The sequence below is a fragment of the Mytilus edulis genome, chromosome 4, assembly GCF_963676685.1.
Source record: "Mytilus edulis chromosome 4, xbMytEdul2.2, whole genome shotgun sequence".
Taxonomy (NCBI): domain Eukaryota; kingdom Metazoa; phylum Mollusca; class Bivalvia; order Mytilida; family Mytilidae; genus Mytilus; species Mytilus edulis.
This window is the reverse complement of record NC_092347.1, coordinates 68,797,057-68,812,394: the sequence shown is the minus strand read 5'-3', so window position 1 is coordinate 68,812,394 and position 15,338 is coordinate 68,797,057. Positions and strand designations below refer to the sequence as shown.

At 35.7% G+C, this 15,338-nt stretch overlaps 1 protein-coding gene across 1 annotated transcript; it reads left to right on the top strand.

The window, feature by feature from the left end:
- The first annotated feature begins 1,047 nt into the window (after positions 1-1,047).
- Positions 1,048-13,703, top strand: LOC139520353 (nuclear factor 7, brain-like). Its single transcript, XM_071312923.1, has 2 exons — positions 1,048-1,136; positions 11,934-13,703. The coding sequence occupies exon 2, from the start codon at positions 11,947-11,949 to the stop codon at positions 13,501-13,503; it is 1,557 nt and encodes a 518-aa protein (XP_071169024.1). The 5' UTR covers positions 1,048-1,136; positions 11,934-11,946; the 3' UTR covers positions 13,504-13,703.
- Positions 13,704-15,338: the final 1,635 nt, after the last annotated feature.

Genomic DNA, 15,338 nt, shown 5'->3' with positions numbered 1-15,338 from the left:
AATGGTGGACGATTGACATTTCTTAAAAGGTTTATGGAAAATGGCCTCTGTGCGCTCTCACTGGTATTATTCTTGCCAGATTTTCATATAAGTTTTATAATATCATCAATATCTCGGACAAGTTTTATCATGGTGAACGATCGACCTTTTTTAAAAGAATTATGTTCCTAGGAAATAAAAACTATGGCATAAGTTACTTTTATGATTTTGTTTAAACGTGGGAGAAATCTCATACGGACCCCCGTACTTGGCCATCGCAGTAATGTATTCTTTGTGGACTATAACGACAGATTATTTATCTTATGCACTATTGAGCATGATTTTTTTAATTTTAAGTAGAACAAGAGATTTCTTTTTAACAAATGTATATTGAAATTAGTGGGGTTTAGCTAGGATATTTCATTTTGTTTATTCCTTCATTTCTACTAGATTGAGGATAAGGGGCCAGGCAGTGCAATAACAAATCAATTAATGAATAAATTGTCAAAGCTCCTTTGATAATGTGTTATTCCTACGGCTACAGTACTGTAAGACAGCGGGATAGTACAGACCAACAGCTAATACAAATGTTATATACTAACAAATGGACACGCAATTACGACTACATCGGTTACTGTAGTTTTGTTCCTTTGTGGTTTATAGACATATCGTTGTTATAAATCGGGAAAGAAGACAAAATGGCCGAACGCAGAGAATTGATACTCTAAATTTAAAATCGATGGTGATCGCTTATCTAGCGGAATAAAACTTTAATATCTATGAATTAGAGCATTTTTATACAGATTGAACATAATATCAATTTTTGATTTTTTTGCGAAGTTTCCCTTTAACTCACTATAGACATGCTAGAAGATCAAAAGAACAGGTAACATTTATGTTACAAATATAGTTCTACTTCTTTTTGACTAAATCCTGTATATAGAACGCACGGCAGAATGCATATTGTGAGTTTGTCATATGTAAAGTTAAGAATTTCATATCATGTATTTTTCGTTTTAATTTGTTAATAACTTATTAAAGTCACGTGTATCTTGTCGTCATATATCGATATATTAACCTTCCTGGTTCATAAACCATTAATGAAACCATCATATATACCAGGATAAGATATTCTAGACCGTTCAACGAATTTACACGTAAGTTCCAAGCTTTCATTAATTCGCATTCAAGGTCAATTTCACTTACCAATCCATACAAACGTCAATTAAGCTCAAGCATTAAATGTTTCCAGAATGGCATCCTGCCTTGTTTTTTTGCAGTGTCTCATCCTGCTTTTTTTTTTTTTTTAACTTAAAACCCCTGTCCTGCCTTTTTCATATTTCATCCTGCCCCACCCCACCCTTTTCCCTAGAATTCAAATGTTAGCTCCATTAGCTATATTTTGCTCGAGATCTTTTGTATAATTATTGGGATGGCAAATGTTTTCTTATATATTCTGACATTGAAGACGATAAAACGGTTCTGTATAACCACTCATCATGTATACCAATTCTAACTCTCTGAATACAGTTTAACAGATTTTCTGAGATTAGCAAATTTATTTGAGTAACTTATGCAAGGCCTTTCTGGAGATAGGAATGACCCGGGCTTTATATAGTCATGCATCAAACGCCCCTCCCCTCTTCGTTATTATTTGCGTCTAATCAGCCTACTTTTTTATCGTCATTTTATGAATATTCATCTCCCCAACATAGGCTTGGCTTGTGATACAGCTGTACTTACAAAGTGCAATCTTAATGATGTTACCTGTTATCTTGAAAACTATTTAATATAGATCGATACTTTTAGCGCTATAAAACCAGGTTCAATCCACCATTTTTTAGATTTGAAAATCCCTGTACCAAGTCAAGAATATGACAGATGTTGTCCATACGTTTTATGTGTTTTCCTCGGAGTTGAATATTTTTCTGATTTTAATTTTTAAAGCAACCATGGTGATCTAGACAAGATCTTAAAAAATAATTTAAATTTAGCCTCAATCGTTAGTACATACACTCTTATTGTAGTAATTGATATTTAATGCCGATTGTTTAACTTTTGTTAATGTTTTGTGCAAAAACTATATAAAGAAGTTGGAGGAACTGTCAACAAAATAAAGGATAAGCAATACAAGATCAACAACAAAGTGTTTTTGTTATGAACTATATTCTAGTTCACAATGTAATGGTGTCTATTGTTGAAGATACACGTAGACCTATGTGAATGACTCAGGCTCTTTAGATCCTCTAGTTTGTCTTGATGTCGTATAAGAATATCAAGTCTTGGCTGTTTGGAGGTTGTAAAATATTTTTTTTCCTTTTCCTTATCCCACTTATAAAGACTTTATTTGTCAGTCAAACATTACACTTTAACACTAACGGCAGCAATTGCAGGTGTTATAAAATGTTCAGTGGAGTCCTTCGTAAATATCTTGTCCTACAGTGTCTAAATTGGTAGAACAAAATAGGTTGGTATGCGAATGGACGTCAAGTTGATTACCTGTTCCCTATTCCCTATTCGTTACCTATTCGTTACCTATTCCCTATTCCCTATTCGTTACCTATTCGTTACCTATTCCCTATTCCCTATTTATTACCTATTCGTTACCTATTCCCTACTCCCTATTCGTTACCTATTCGTTACCTATTCCCTATTCCCTATTCGTTACCTATTCGTTACTTATTCCCTATTCCTTATTCGTTACTTATTCGATTTTTAATATCCTTCCCCCTTTTTAATTAAGTCTCCCAATCAAAGTTTGGAGACTTATTGTTTTTGCTCAGTTCTTATTATGTCACCCGATCGACAATGTCGGGTGACATATTGCTTTTCCTCTGTTTCTTTTTCTGTATTATTATTATTATACTTCCACCTAATTTTGTCCGCCCGATTTCTCAGAGCCAAAAGTACCAATCCGAATGATGGTGCACTATAACAAGGAACCCTGACTCCCCAGAGTCTGTGCAAAATTGGAACTAAAAAATGGCTGCCATCACCATGGAAACGGAAAAATGGTGAAAAAATAAAATTTTGGAGTTCCTTGAATTATTTGAGAATGCTTAAGCTTAAAATCTTTAGATTTTAATACAATGTAGGTGCCCCCTTTATACAGGTTTTGGATGATTTTGGCACATTTTGGAACTGCTATGTTGCCATGGAAACTACACCAAAAATTTCAAAAATATGGAAATGCTCCAATTTTTTTGAAACTTTAGCATAACGATGAGCAACTTTGGTAGATGTGGAATTTGGCGTTGGAATTTCCAAAATGTCTGCCGTTTCCATGGAAACAATGCAAAAAGGTCAAAATGCTCCAAAAACTTCCGGGTTTGGTGAATAACTTTGGTATGCTTGAACTTAAAATCATCAAATTTTTATGCAATATAGTTGTCCACTATATACAGGTTTTGAATGATTTTGATAATCATTGGAACTACTATGTTACCATGGATACAGGTGCAAAAATTTTAGAATGCTTCAAAATTGATGAAACTTGATATGATTGTTAACTGTCAAGTCTAGATATGACTTTTGAAGTTGGAATTTCCAAAATGGCCACGGTTGCCATGGAAACTGCAAAAATGTCAAAAATTCTCAAAATGGTTTTAACTTAATGAAATTTGATAATATTGGTAACTGACAAGTTAAGATTGAGACTTTTGACTTTGAAATTTTCAAAATGGCTGCCGTTGCCATGGAAACGGTATAAATGTGAAATACTTTAAAATGCTCTGAATATACTGAACATTTACAAAAAGATGAATAGCCATGCATATTTGTGCATTTACTGTTAAACAAGTTTGAAATGGCTGCCGCTTAGTGGCAATAGGGGGAAGGGTGACATCCGCTATTGCTTGCAATGGCAATTCTAGTTATTTTTATTATTCTTCTTCTTCCTCTTCTTCCTCTTCTTCCTCTTTATCTTCCGCCACTTTAAAAATGAACTTGTCCGCAGCATTTCTCCAAAACTACTTGTCAGATTTACTTAGGGTTTCATAAAATGTTAAACTAATATGTCTAGGTGAGCCATCAATCGTTCATTTGTGCATTGGGGTCTATTAAGGGGTATTTGGGGGGGGGGGGCAGAAAGAAGGGAGGGGTTTACTATAGAACCCTATGGGATTTTATTTTCTAATATTTTCAAATGAATATAACTTGAAAACTGTAAGTGATAGATACATGCAGTCTTCAGAAATGATTAAAGGACAATAAAACAAATGACATGAAATATAGGGGAGTCCCTTGGGGGTCATCCCTACCCCCTTCAATTCGAGAATATACTTTTAACTTGTAAACGGTCCAGATCCCCACCCCTAAACCATATATATTCTTGTATGGGACAATAAAAGTAATTAAATGAAATTAAATAAAAGTTCCTGGGGGTCACCCCCACCCCGTTCAATTTGAGAATGTACTATTATCTTGTAAACGGTCCAGATCCCCACCTCTAAACCATATATATTCTTGAATAGGACGATAAAACAAATCAAATGAAATTAAATGGAAGTCCTCGGGGGCATCCCCACCCCGTTCAATTTTAGAATGTGCTATTACCTTGTAAACGGTCCAGATCCCCACCCCTAAACCATATATATTCTTGTAGGGGACAATACAACTAATCAAATGAAATTAAATGGAAGTTCCTGGGGGTCACCCCCACCCCGTTCAATTTGAGAATGTACTATTATCTTGTAAATGGTCCAGATCCCCACCCCTAAACCATATATTTTATTGTAGGGGACAATAAAACAAATGAAATGAAATAAAAGGAAAGTCCTTAGGGGGTCACCCACCCCCTCTTGTTTGAAAACTTGTAAACGGTCAACATCCCCACCCCTAAACTATATATATTCTTGTAAGGGACAATAAAACTAATCAAATGAAATTAAATGGAAGTTCCTTGGGGTCACCCCCACCCCGTTCAATTTGAGAATGTATTATTATCTTGTAAATGGTATAGATCCCCACCCCTAAACCATATATGTTCTTGTAGGGGACAATAAAACAAATAAAATGAGATAAAAGGGAAGTCCTGAGGGGTGATCCCACCCCCTCTTGTTTGAAAACTTGTAAACGGTCAACATCCCCACCCCTAAACCATATATATTCTTGTAGGGGACAATAAAACAAATAAAATGAAATGTAGGTAAAGTCCCTGGGGGTCACCACCATCCCCTCCTGTTTGAATACTTGTAAATGGTGGAGATCCCCACCAGTAAGCCATATATATTCTTGTATTGGACAAAAAATCAAATCAAATGAACATGGGACCATATGAATTGCGAGTTAGGGGAGCTTTGTTTGGGAGACTTCGTAACAGCATCCTGTTACAATTACTTCTTGTTGTTTATACTCTTATATCTGGTAATAGTTCTAAATTTGTTGAGGTAAAATGATCTTTTTATGACCTATTTATATGTGTTTGTGCTCAACCGATCCTTTTACTTTATGTTCGATACTCATTTGTTCCTTATATGATTTTGATACGTTCTACCTTTTAACTGCTTTATGTCCGTATGTTTGAAGATGGATCTTGGTTCGAAGGAATGAAATCACCGTGTTAGCGCTTGCATAAAAAAAAAGATGTGGTATGATTGCCAATGAGACAACAACCCACAATAGACCAAAATGACACAGAAACTATCAACTATAGGTCAATGTACGGCCTTCAACAATGAGCATAGCCCAAACAGTGTAGTCAACTATAAAAGACCCAGATATGACAATTTTAAACAATTCAAACACCAAAAATAACGGCCGTATTTCATATACAAAAAAATAAACGGAAAACAAATATGTAACACAAAAACAAACGATAACTACTTAATTTCAGGCTCTTGTCTAGGGACAGGCACATACTAACATAATGTGGTGGGGTTAAACATGTCACCAGGGTGTACATCGTTTCGGAGCATGCTATTACCTTGTTTAATTCGTTCCATCACTCGCTTATAATTCGCTTATAATACGTGTATCATACGTTGTACCTTTTAAAACATGATTTTCAATTGTTTTTTTTTTGTCTCTGGTGGTAGATTTGGGTTCTTAGAGGTGATATAACTCTATAAGCGCATATGTACCCGTTCCAGCGCTCGGATAACACCCTGTTAAATATTCGTTACTTATTCGCTTTTAATACGTTTCTTGTACGATGCACCTTTTAGAAAAGGATTTTCAATTGTGTTCATATCTCTGGTGGTAATAATGTGTTCTTATAGATGAAATATCCCTATTAGCGCGTATGTACCCGTTCCAGCGCTCGGATAATACCCTGTTACTTATTCGTTCTTTATTCACTTTTAATGCGCGGGGTAAGTATACGTTGCACCTCGAAATAAATCGTTTTTTAATTGTGTTCATGTCTCTGGTGGTAACAATGTGTTCTTAGAGACGAAATAACCCTATTAGAGCGCATGTACCCGTTCCAGCGCTCGGTTAATACCCTGTTACCTATTCGTTACTTATTCGTTACATATTCACTTATAATACGTTTGTTGTACGTTGCACCTTTTAGAAAAGGATTTTCACTTGTGTTCATGTCTCTGGTGGTAACAATGTGTTCTTAGAGATGAAATGACCCTATTAGCGCATATGTACCCGTTCCAGCGCTCGGTTAATACCCTGTTACCTATTCGTTACCTATTCGTTACTTATTCGCTTTAAATACGTTTGTTGTACGTTGCACCTTTAAGAAAAGGATTTTCACTTGTATTCATGTCTCTGGTGGTAACAATGTGTAATTAGATATGAAATGACCCTATTAGCGCGCATGTACTCGTTCCAGCGCTCGGTTAATACCCTGTTACCTATTCGTTACCTATTCACTTATAATACGTGTGTTGTACGTTGCACCTTTTAGAAAAAGATTTTCAATTGTGTTCATGTCTCTGGTGGTAACAATGTGTTCTTAGAGATGAAATAACCCTATTAGCGCATATGTACCCGTTCCAGCGCTCGGTTAATACCCTGTTACCTATTCGTTACCTATTCGTTACCTGTTCACTTATAATACGTTTGTTGTACGTTGCACCTTTCAGAAAAGGATTTTCAATTGTGTCCATGTCTCTGGTGGTAACAATGTGTTCTTAAAGATGACATGACCCTATTAGCGCGCATGTACCCATTCCAGCGTTCAGTTAATACCCTGTTACCTATTCGTTACCTATTCGTTACCTATTCACTTATAATACGTTTCTTGTACGTTGCACCTTCTAGAAAAGGATTTTCAATTGTGTCCATGTCTCTGGTGGAAACAATGTCTTCTCAGAGATAAAATGACTCTATTAGTGTGCATGTACCTGTTTCAGCGCTCGGTTAATACCCTGTTACCTATTCGTTACCTATTCGTTACCTATTCACTTATAATACGTTTGTTGTACGTTGCACCTTTTAGAAAAGGATTTTCAATTGTGTCCATGTCTCTGGTGGAAACAATGTCTTCTCAGAGATAAAATGACTCTATTAGTGTGCATGTACCCGTTCCAGCGCTCGGATAATACCCTGTTACTTATTCGTTCCATTTTCGCTTTTAATGCGCGGGGTAAGTATACGTTGCACCTTGAAATAAATCGTTTTTTAATTGTGTTCATGTCTCTGGTGGTAACAATATGTTCTCATGAACCCTTTCCAGCTAATAGAGTCATTTTATCTCTGAGAAGACATTATTACCACCAGAGACATGGACACAATTGAAAATCCTTTTCTAAAAGGCGCAACGTACAACAAACGTATTATAAGTGAATAGGTAACGAATAGGTAACAGGGTATTAACCGAGCGCTGAAACAGGTACATGCACGCTAATAGGGTCATTTCATCTTTAATTACACATTGTTGCCACCAGAGACATGAACACAAGTGAAAATCCTTTTCTAAAAGGTGCAACGTACAACAAACGTATTTAAAGCGAATAAGTAACGAATAGGTAACGAATAGGTAACAGGGTTTTAACCGAGCGATGGAACGGGTACATATGCGCTAATAGGGTCATTTCATCTCTAAGAACACATTGTTACCACCAGAGACATGAACAGAATTGAAAATCCTTTTCTAAAAGGTGCAACGTACAACAAACGTATTTAAAGCGAATAAGTAACGAATAGGTAACGAATAGGTAACAGGGTATTAATCGAGCGCTGGAACGTGTACATGCGCGCTAATGGGGTCATTTCATCTCTTAGAACACATTGTTACCACCAGAGACATGTACACAATTGAAAATCCTTTTCTAAAAGGTGCAACGTACAACAAACGTATTATAAGTGAATAGGTAACGAATAGGTAACGAATAGGTAACAGGGTAATAACCGAGCGCTGGAACGGGTACATGCGCTCTAAAAGGGTCATTTCGTCTCTACGAACATATTGTTACCACCAGAGACATGAACACAATTAAAAAACGATTTATTTCAAGGTGCAACGTATACTTACCCCGCGCATTAAAAGCGAATAAGGAACGAATAAGTAACAGGGAATTATCCGAGCGCTGGAACGGGTACATGCACGCTAATAGAGTCATTTTATCTCTGAGAAGACATTGTTACCACCAGAGACATGGACACAATTGAAAATCCTTTTCTAAAAGGTGCCACGTACAACAACCGTATTATAAGTGAATAGGTAACGAATAGGTAACAGGGTATTATCCGAGCGCTGGAACGGGTACATATGCGGTAATAGGGATATTTCATCTCTAAGAACACATTATTACCACCAGAGATATGAACATAATTGAAAATCCTTTTCTAAAAGGTGCATCGTACAAGAAACGTATTAAAAGCGAATAAGTAACGAATATTAAACAGGGTATTATCCGAGCGCTGGAACGGGTACATATGCGCTTGTAGAGTTATAATACCTCTAAGAACCCAAATCTACCACCAGAGACAAAAAAACAATTGAAAATCATGTTTTAAAAGGTGCAACGTATGATACACGTATTATAAGCGAATTATAAGCGAGTGATGTAACGAATTAAACAAGGTAATAGCATGCTCCGAAACGATGTACACCCTGGTTACAAGTTTAACCCCACCACATTATGTTAGTATGTGCCTGTCCCTAGACAAGAGCCTGAAATTAAGTAGTTATCGTTTGTTTTTGTGTTACATATTTGTTTTCCGTTTATTTTTTGTATATGAAATACGTCCGTTAGTTTTGTTGTTTGAATTGTTTAAAATTGTCATATCTGGGCCTTTTATAGGTGACTACACTGTTTAGGCTATGCTCTTTGTTGAAGGCCGTACATTGACCTATAGTTGATAGTTTCTGTGTCATTTTGGTCTATTGTGGGTAGTTGTCTCATTGGCAATCATACCACATCTTTCTTTTTTATGCAAGCGCTAACACGGTGATTTCATTCCTTCGAACCAAGATCCATCTTCAAACATACGGACATAAAGCAGTTAAAAGGTAGAACGTATCAAAATCAAATAAGGAACAAATGAGTATCGAACATAAAGTAAAAGGATCGGTTGAGCACAAACACATATAAATAGGTCATAAAAAGATCATTTTACCTCAAAAAATTTACAACTATTACCAGATATAAGAGTATAAACAACAAGAAGTAATTGTAACAGGATGCTGTTACGAAGTCTCCCAAACAAAGCTCCCCTAACTCGCAATTCATATGGTCCCATGTTCATTTGATTTGATTTTTTGTCCAATACAAGAATATATATGGCTTACTGGAGGGGATCTCCACCATTTACAAGTATTCAAACAGGAGGGGGTGGTGGTGACCCCCAGGGACTTTACCTTCATTTCATTTTATTTGTTTTATTGTCCCCTACAAGAATATATATGGTTTAGGGTTGGGGATGTTGACCGTTTACAAGTTTTCAAGAGGGGGTGGGATCACCCCCTCAGGACTTCCCTTTTATCTCATTTTATTTGTTTTATTGTCCCCTACAAGAACATATATGGTTTAGGGGTGGGGATCTGGACCGTTTACAAATTAAAAGCATATTCTCGAATTGAAGGGGGTAGGGATGACCCCCCCAGGGACTCCCCTATATTTCATGTGATTTGTTTTATTGTCCTTTAATCATTTCTGAAGACTGCATGTATCTATCACTTACAGTTTTCAAGTTATATTCATTTGAAAATTTTAGAAAATAAAATCCCATAGGGTTCTATAGTAAACCCCTCCTTTCTTTCTGCCCCCCCCCCCCCACAATACCCCTTAATAGACCCCAATGCACAAATGAACGATTGATGGCTCACCTAGACATATTAGTTTAACATTTTATGAAACCCTAAGTAAATCTGACAAGTAGTTTTGGAGAAATGCTGCGGACAAGTTCATTTTTAAAGTGGCGGAAGAAAAAGAGGAAGAAGAAAAATAATAAAAATAATAAGAACTGAGCAAAAACAATAAGTCTCCAAACTTTGTTTGGGAGACTTAATTAAAAAGGGGGAAGGATATTAAAAATCGAATAAGTAACGAATAAGGAATAGGGAATAAGTAACGAATAGGGAATAAGGAATAGGTAACGAATAGGTAACGAATAGGGAATAGGGAATAGGTAACGAATAGGTAACGAATAGGGAATAGGGAATAGGTAACGAATAGGTTACGAATAGGGAATAGGGAATAGGTAACGAATAGGTAACGAATAGGGAATAGGGAATAGGGAATAGGTAACGAATAGGTTACGAATAGGGAATAGGGAATAGGTAACGAATAGGTAACGAATAGGGAATAGGGAACAGGTAACGAATAGGTTACGAATAGGGAATAGGGAATAGGTAACGAATAGGGAATAGGGAATAGGTAACGAATAGGTTACGAAAAGGGAATAGGGAATAGGTAACGAATAGGTAACGAATAGGGAGTAGGGAATAGGTAACGAATAGGTAACGAATAGGGAATAGGGAATAGGTAACGAATAGGTAACGAATAGGGAATAGGGAATAGGTAACGAATAGGTTACGAATAGGGAATAGGGAATAGGTAACGAATAGGTAACGAATAGGGAATAGGGAATAGGTAACGAATAGGTTACGAATAGGGAATAGGGAATAGGTAACGAATAGGGAATAGGAATAGGTAACGAATAGGTAACGAATAGGGAATAGGTAACGAATAGGTAACGAATAGGGAATAGGAAATAGGTAACGAATAGGTAACGAATAAGGAATAGGGAATAGGTAACGAATAGGGAATAGGTAACGAATAGGGAATAGGTAACCAACTTGACGTCCATGGTATGCGATTTGTGTTGAAAATGATTAACCGACATCTAGATTCTAAACTCAATAAAATAAATGTGAGAAAAAAACTTCATGCGGTAAAGTAACAACTTGTTTAACTTACTATGTATTTGTATTTTGCTTGAATCCTCGATTAACAGTCAATTTTCAATACTGATTTCTTTTATAACTCTCTATACGATATAGGTTTTCATCATTCTTGAAGGCCTCCTCTGACCTATGATTGTTCACATATTAGTCGTTATGACTCATTTCCATTTATACTGCATCTGCTTAATATGTATCTAGAGTTTAACAAAATTGACAAAAATCTTTTACCCGACAAAAAAATAATGATCCAAAATGTCTTTGTAAGGAGTTAACTTTTTTTTTTTTTTTAACTATGGACCATTTACAGAACAGAGAAAATCTCGAAGTCGGGGATTGCTGTGACGATCTGTTTTTCTAGTAAGAGCCGAACAAACATGTTTAATCATTTTAACTCATTCTCAATTACAGACTGCCTGACATGAGATACATCTCAATTTTAGTATATTAATCCAAGATTACCATTTTGTTTAAATGCAGCATAAGCAGCCTCGTTTAAATGCCATTTTACTTTAACAACATTTTTCAACAACAGCCGAAATATTGTGTGACCAGCTGTACTGATGTAGGAATCTTCTTCACCATCATAATATTTAAAGATCTCTTTTATAGTGACACAATTTGTCTTACGGTTTAATTTTTAATTTTCCAGAGTGAATACAATCATGGCATCATCCAGCACAGTTATTTGTGGTGTTTGTGAGTCTCAACACATGACATCGAATGCCGACGTCTGGTGTCCTGAGTGTGACGAAGGACTTTGTTCCGAATGTCTGAAGCATCACAATGCATCAAAAGCCACTCGTAACCATGGCGTTATACCTGTCGACAACTATAAACAATTACCACCGTCGATAGCCGATATATCACAATACTGTTCCCAGCATGACAGAAAATTCAAGAATTATTGTCCACAACATGAAAGTGTCTGTTGTCCACTGTGTATTCACTCCAACCATGCTAACTGTGTTGGGATATTATCGCTGGAAAAAGTCATACAAACAGCTAAGACCTCCGTCTTATTAGAAAGTTTTGATCAGAATGTGAAAAATATCAAAATTAATATCGAGCGAGTCGTTAAAGATAGAAAACAAAATCTTCTTGAAATCCAGAAACAAAAGCAGAAATTTCATGATGAAATAAAGCAGGTCCGATATAAGATAAACGAACACCTTGACGCCCTAGAGCAACGACTGCTTAAGGATCTATATGCTGCCGAAAAGAAAGTTAAATCACAACTTGAGGAATTACCAGCAAAACTTGCTGAAAATACGGAAAAAGTTAATTCAATGGAAAATAATATTTCAGCCATAAAAGAATATGCTTCAGACCTTCAAGCATTTCTAGGGAGTAAAATGATTGAAACAGAAATTCAAAAACATGAAACATTTCTGCAGTCTTTATTCGACGATGGAAGTTTGCGGAAGATAGACATACACTGTAAAATTGAGGACAAGATAACCGATTTATTGGCAACTGTAACTTCACTAGGTTCAATATCCATCAAATCAAGCACTCCATTGCTGTCTATGAAGACAGGGCAAGAAATACAAGCACAGACAAGGTCTTTGTCGTACGTTCCGCCTTCAACTATCAATGATATAACAATGACATTACGAAAAAAATACAATTTTTCTGGTATCGCGGGATGTTCTATTTTTCCTACAGGAGACTTAATTCTAATAGACAACGGGAACCATCGTCTGTTGATTTTAAAGGAAGATGGAACCTTGAAGAGTGACATACCTCTTTCAATTCAACTTCCAGTTGACGTTACCTGTATTGATGACAAAACAGTCGCTGTTTCTTTTCCAGGTTCAAAAGAAATACAAATCATAAAAGTTTCAACTAAAACAGTTGATCGCACTATACAAACGGCCGATTATTGCTATGGTTTATGTTACTCGGGTGGCTATTTGTTATACTGTAATACTGGCAGAGGTATTCACAAAGTAAATATGTCAGACAGTTGCTCTACTAATTTGGTTAAAGACAACACCTTGTCACAATGGAGTTATGTATCAACATCTAAAGACAAGATATTTTATACAAATAGCTTACACCATACAGTTACATGCTGCTCGTCGACTGGAGAGAAGATATGGGAATACAAAGATCAATTAATTCGCTCTCCGCGAGGGATTTCTGTAGATAAAGACTCAAATGTGTATATTGCATCGTCTGGTAACAATAGTATAGTTATCTTGTCGTCGGATGGTTAACAAGCAAGAAAGCTGCATGATATAGGTATTGGATATGATAATCTTCGCGGACTAGCGTTTGATGTTAACAACGAAAATGTATTACTTTCAAATCATACAGAACCTGAATTATACAGACTTAAAAGATACTAGAGTGAAGATAAAGTAGTTTACTGCGGCAAAGCAAAATATGTTGAAATATTATGATCTGTCGGAAATCTATTAAATAAAGGCAACAGTAGTATACCGCTGTTCAAAACTCATAAATCCATGGACAAAAAACAAAATCGGGATAACAAACTAAAACCGAGGGAAACGCATTAAATATAAGAGGAGAACAACGACATAACACTAAAATGTAACACATATAGACAAAATCCCACGAGAATAACAAATATAACATATATATATAACATCAAAACCAAATACATGAATTTGGGATAGACAAGTACCGTGACACGTCTTATCGCAATGTGAATTTACACTCAAAAATAAGAGAAAACAAACGACACAACGTAATAATGTAATACACACAGAAACGAACTATAATATAACAATGACCATATTCCTGACTTGGTACAGGGCATTTTTAAAGGAAAAAATGGTGGGTTGAACCTGGTTTTGTGGCATGCCAAACCTCGCACTTTTATGGCCATGTGAAATATAACATCAAAATGACAACACAGGACTACAATATAAATAAATTGGAGAACACAATTGACAAAGAATCACACGAACAACAGCCAACAAAAGGCAACAAGTTCAAAATTTTAATACGCCAGAAGTGTATTTTGTCCACACAAGACCTATGTGTGACGCACAGATACAAAAGTTTGAAAGCCGAAACGAGTACAAAGTTGAACAGCATCGAGGACCAAAAGATCAAAAAGGTTGTGCCAAAAACGGCAAGGGTTTTCCGTTAAGTTACCAGAAAATCCCTATAATTTAGAGTAATTTATACTTTTGCAAACAGTAAATTTAATAAAATGAATATTCAAAAGATGTACATGATAAAGCTGAAGTATTAACTAATTACAGGAATAACAAATAACAAATATTTAAAAGTATCAACCAAATAATTTTTATAGTTAATTTTCGTTACTAAATTTCACTTCAATTAATTGATTCAAGTTGTAATAACATATGGTATACAAAATGCCTTTTTCTTTCTTTTTTTTTTTTAGCTTTTTAGCATCTCTATTGAATATTTAAAACTTTGGAAGCCCCAAATAAAAAAAACGGAGGACATCATTGACGGGGTGACATTTTTATTAACAACAGTATCCTTGATATCTAATTTTCATGACAATTACTTATATTTTGGCAATTTCTACATAATTATGGTGAACGGTCACATTTTGTCGCTAGAATGCTAAACATAGACGCCTATCTGTCGCAAACGGGGTTTGCACTTTGTATTTTAGATGGGTAGAATACCTGAATACTTTATATCTTGTAATACAAATACGCAGTAGTTCAACTGCATGTATTTAGTGTATGGAAAAAAGTAAAATCACAAAAATACTGAACTTAGAGGAAGATCAATTGGGAAAGTCCATAATCACATGGCAAAATCAAATAACAAAACGCATCAAAAACGAATGGACAAGAACTGTCATATTCCTGACTTGAAAGCCACTAAATCAGTGGAGCAAAATGATGAGAAAAGCTCAGTTGGTCCTATTTGGCCTGTGAGCTAAAAAAGGAAATATTTCACACTAGTTATCAGTAAATTCAATTGTATTAATTATCCCATATGATTGTCTTCTTTTTTCCGAATGTTGCGTTGTAGTTAGGAATATCTGTTAGATTAACAAATGGTGAATTCTACAGGTCGCTTTTTAGTTATTTTTAAG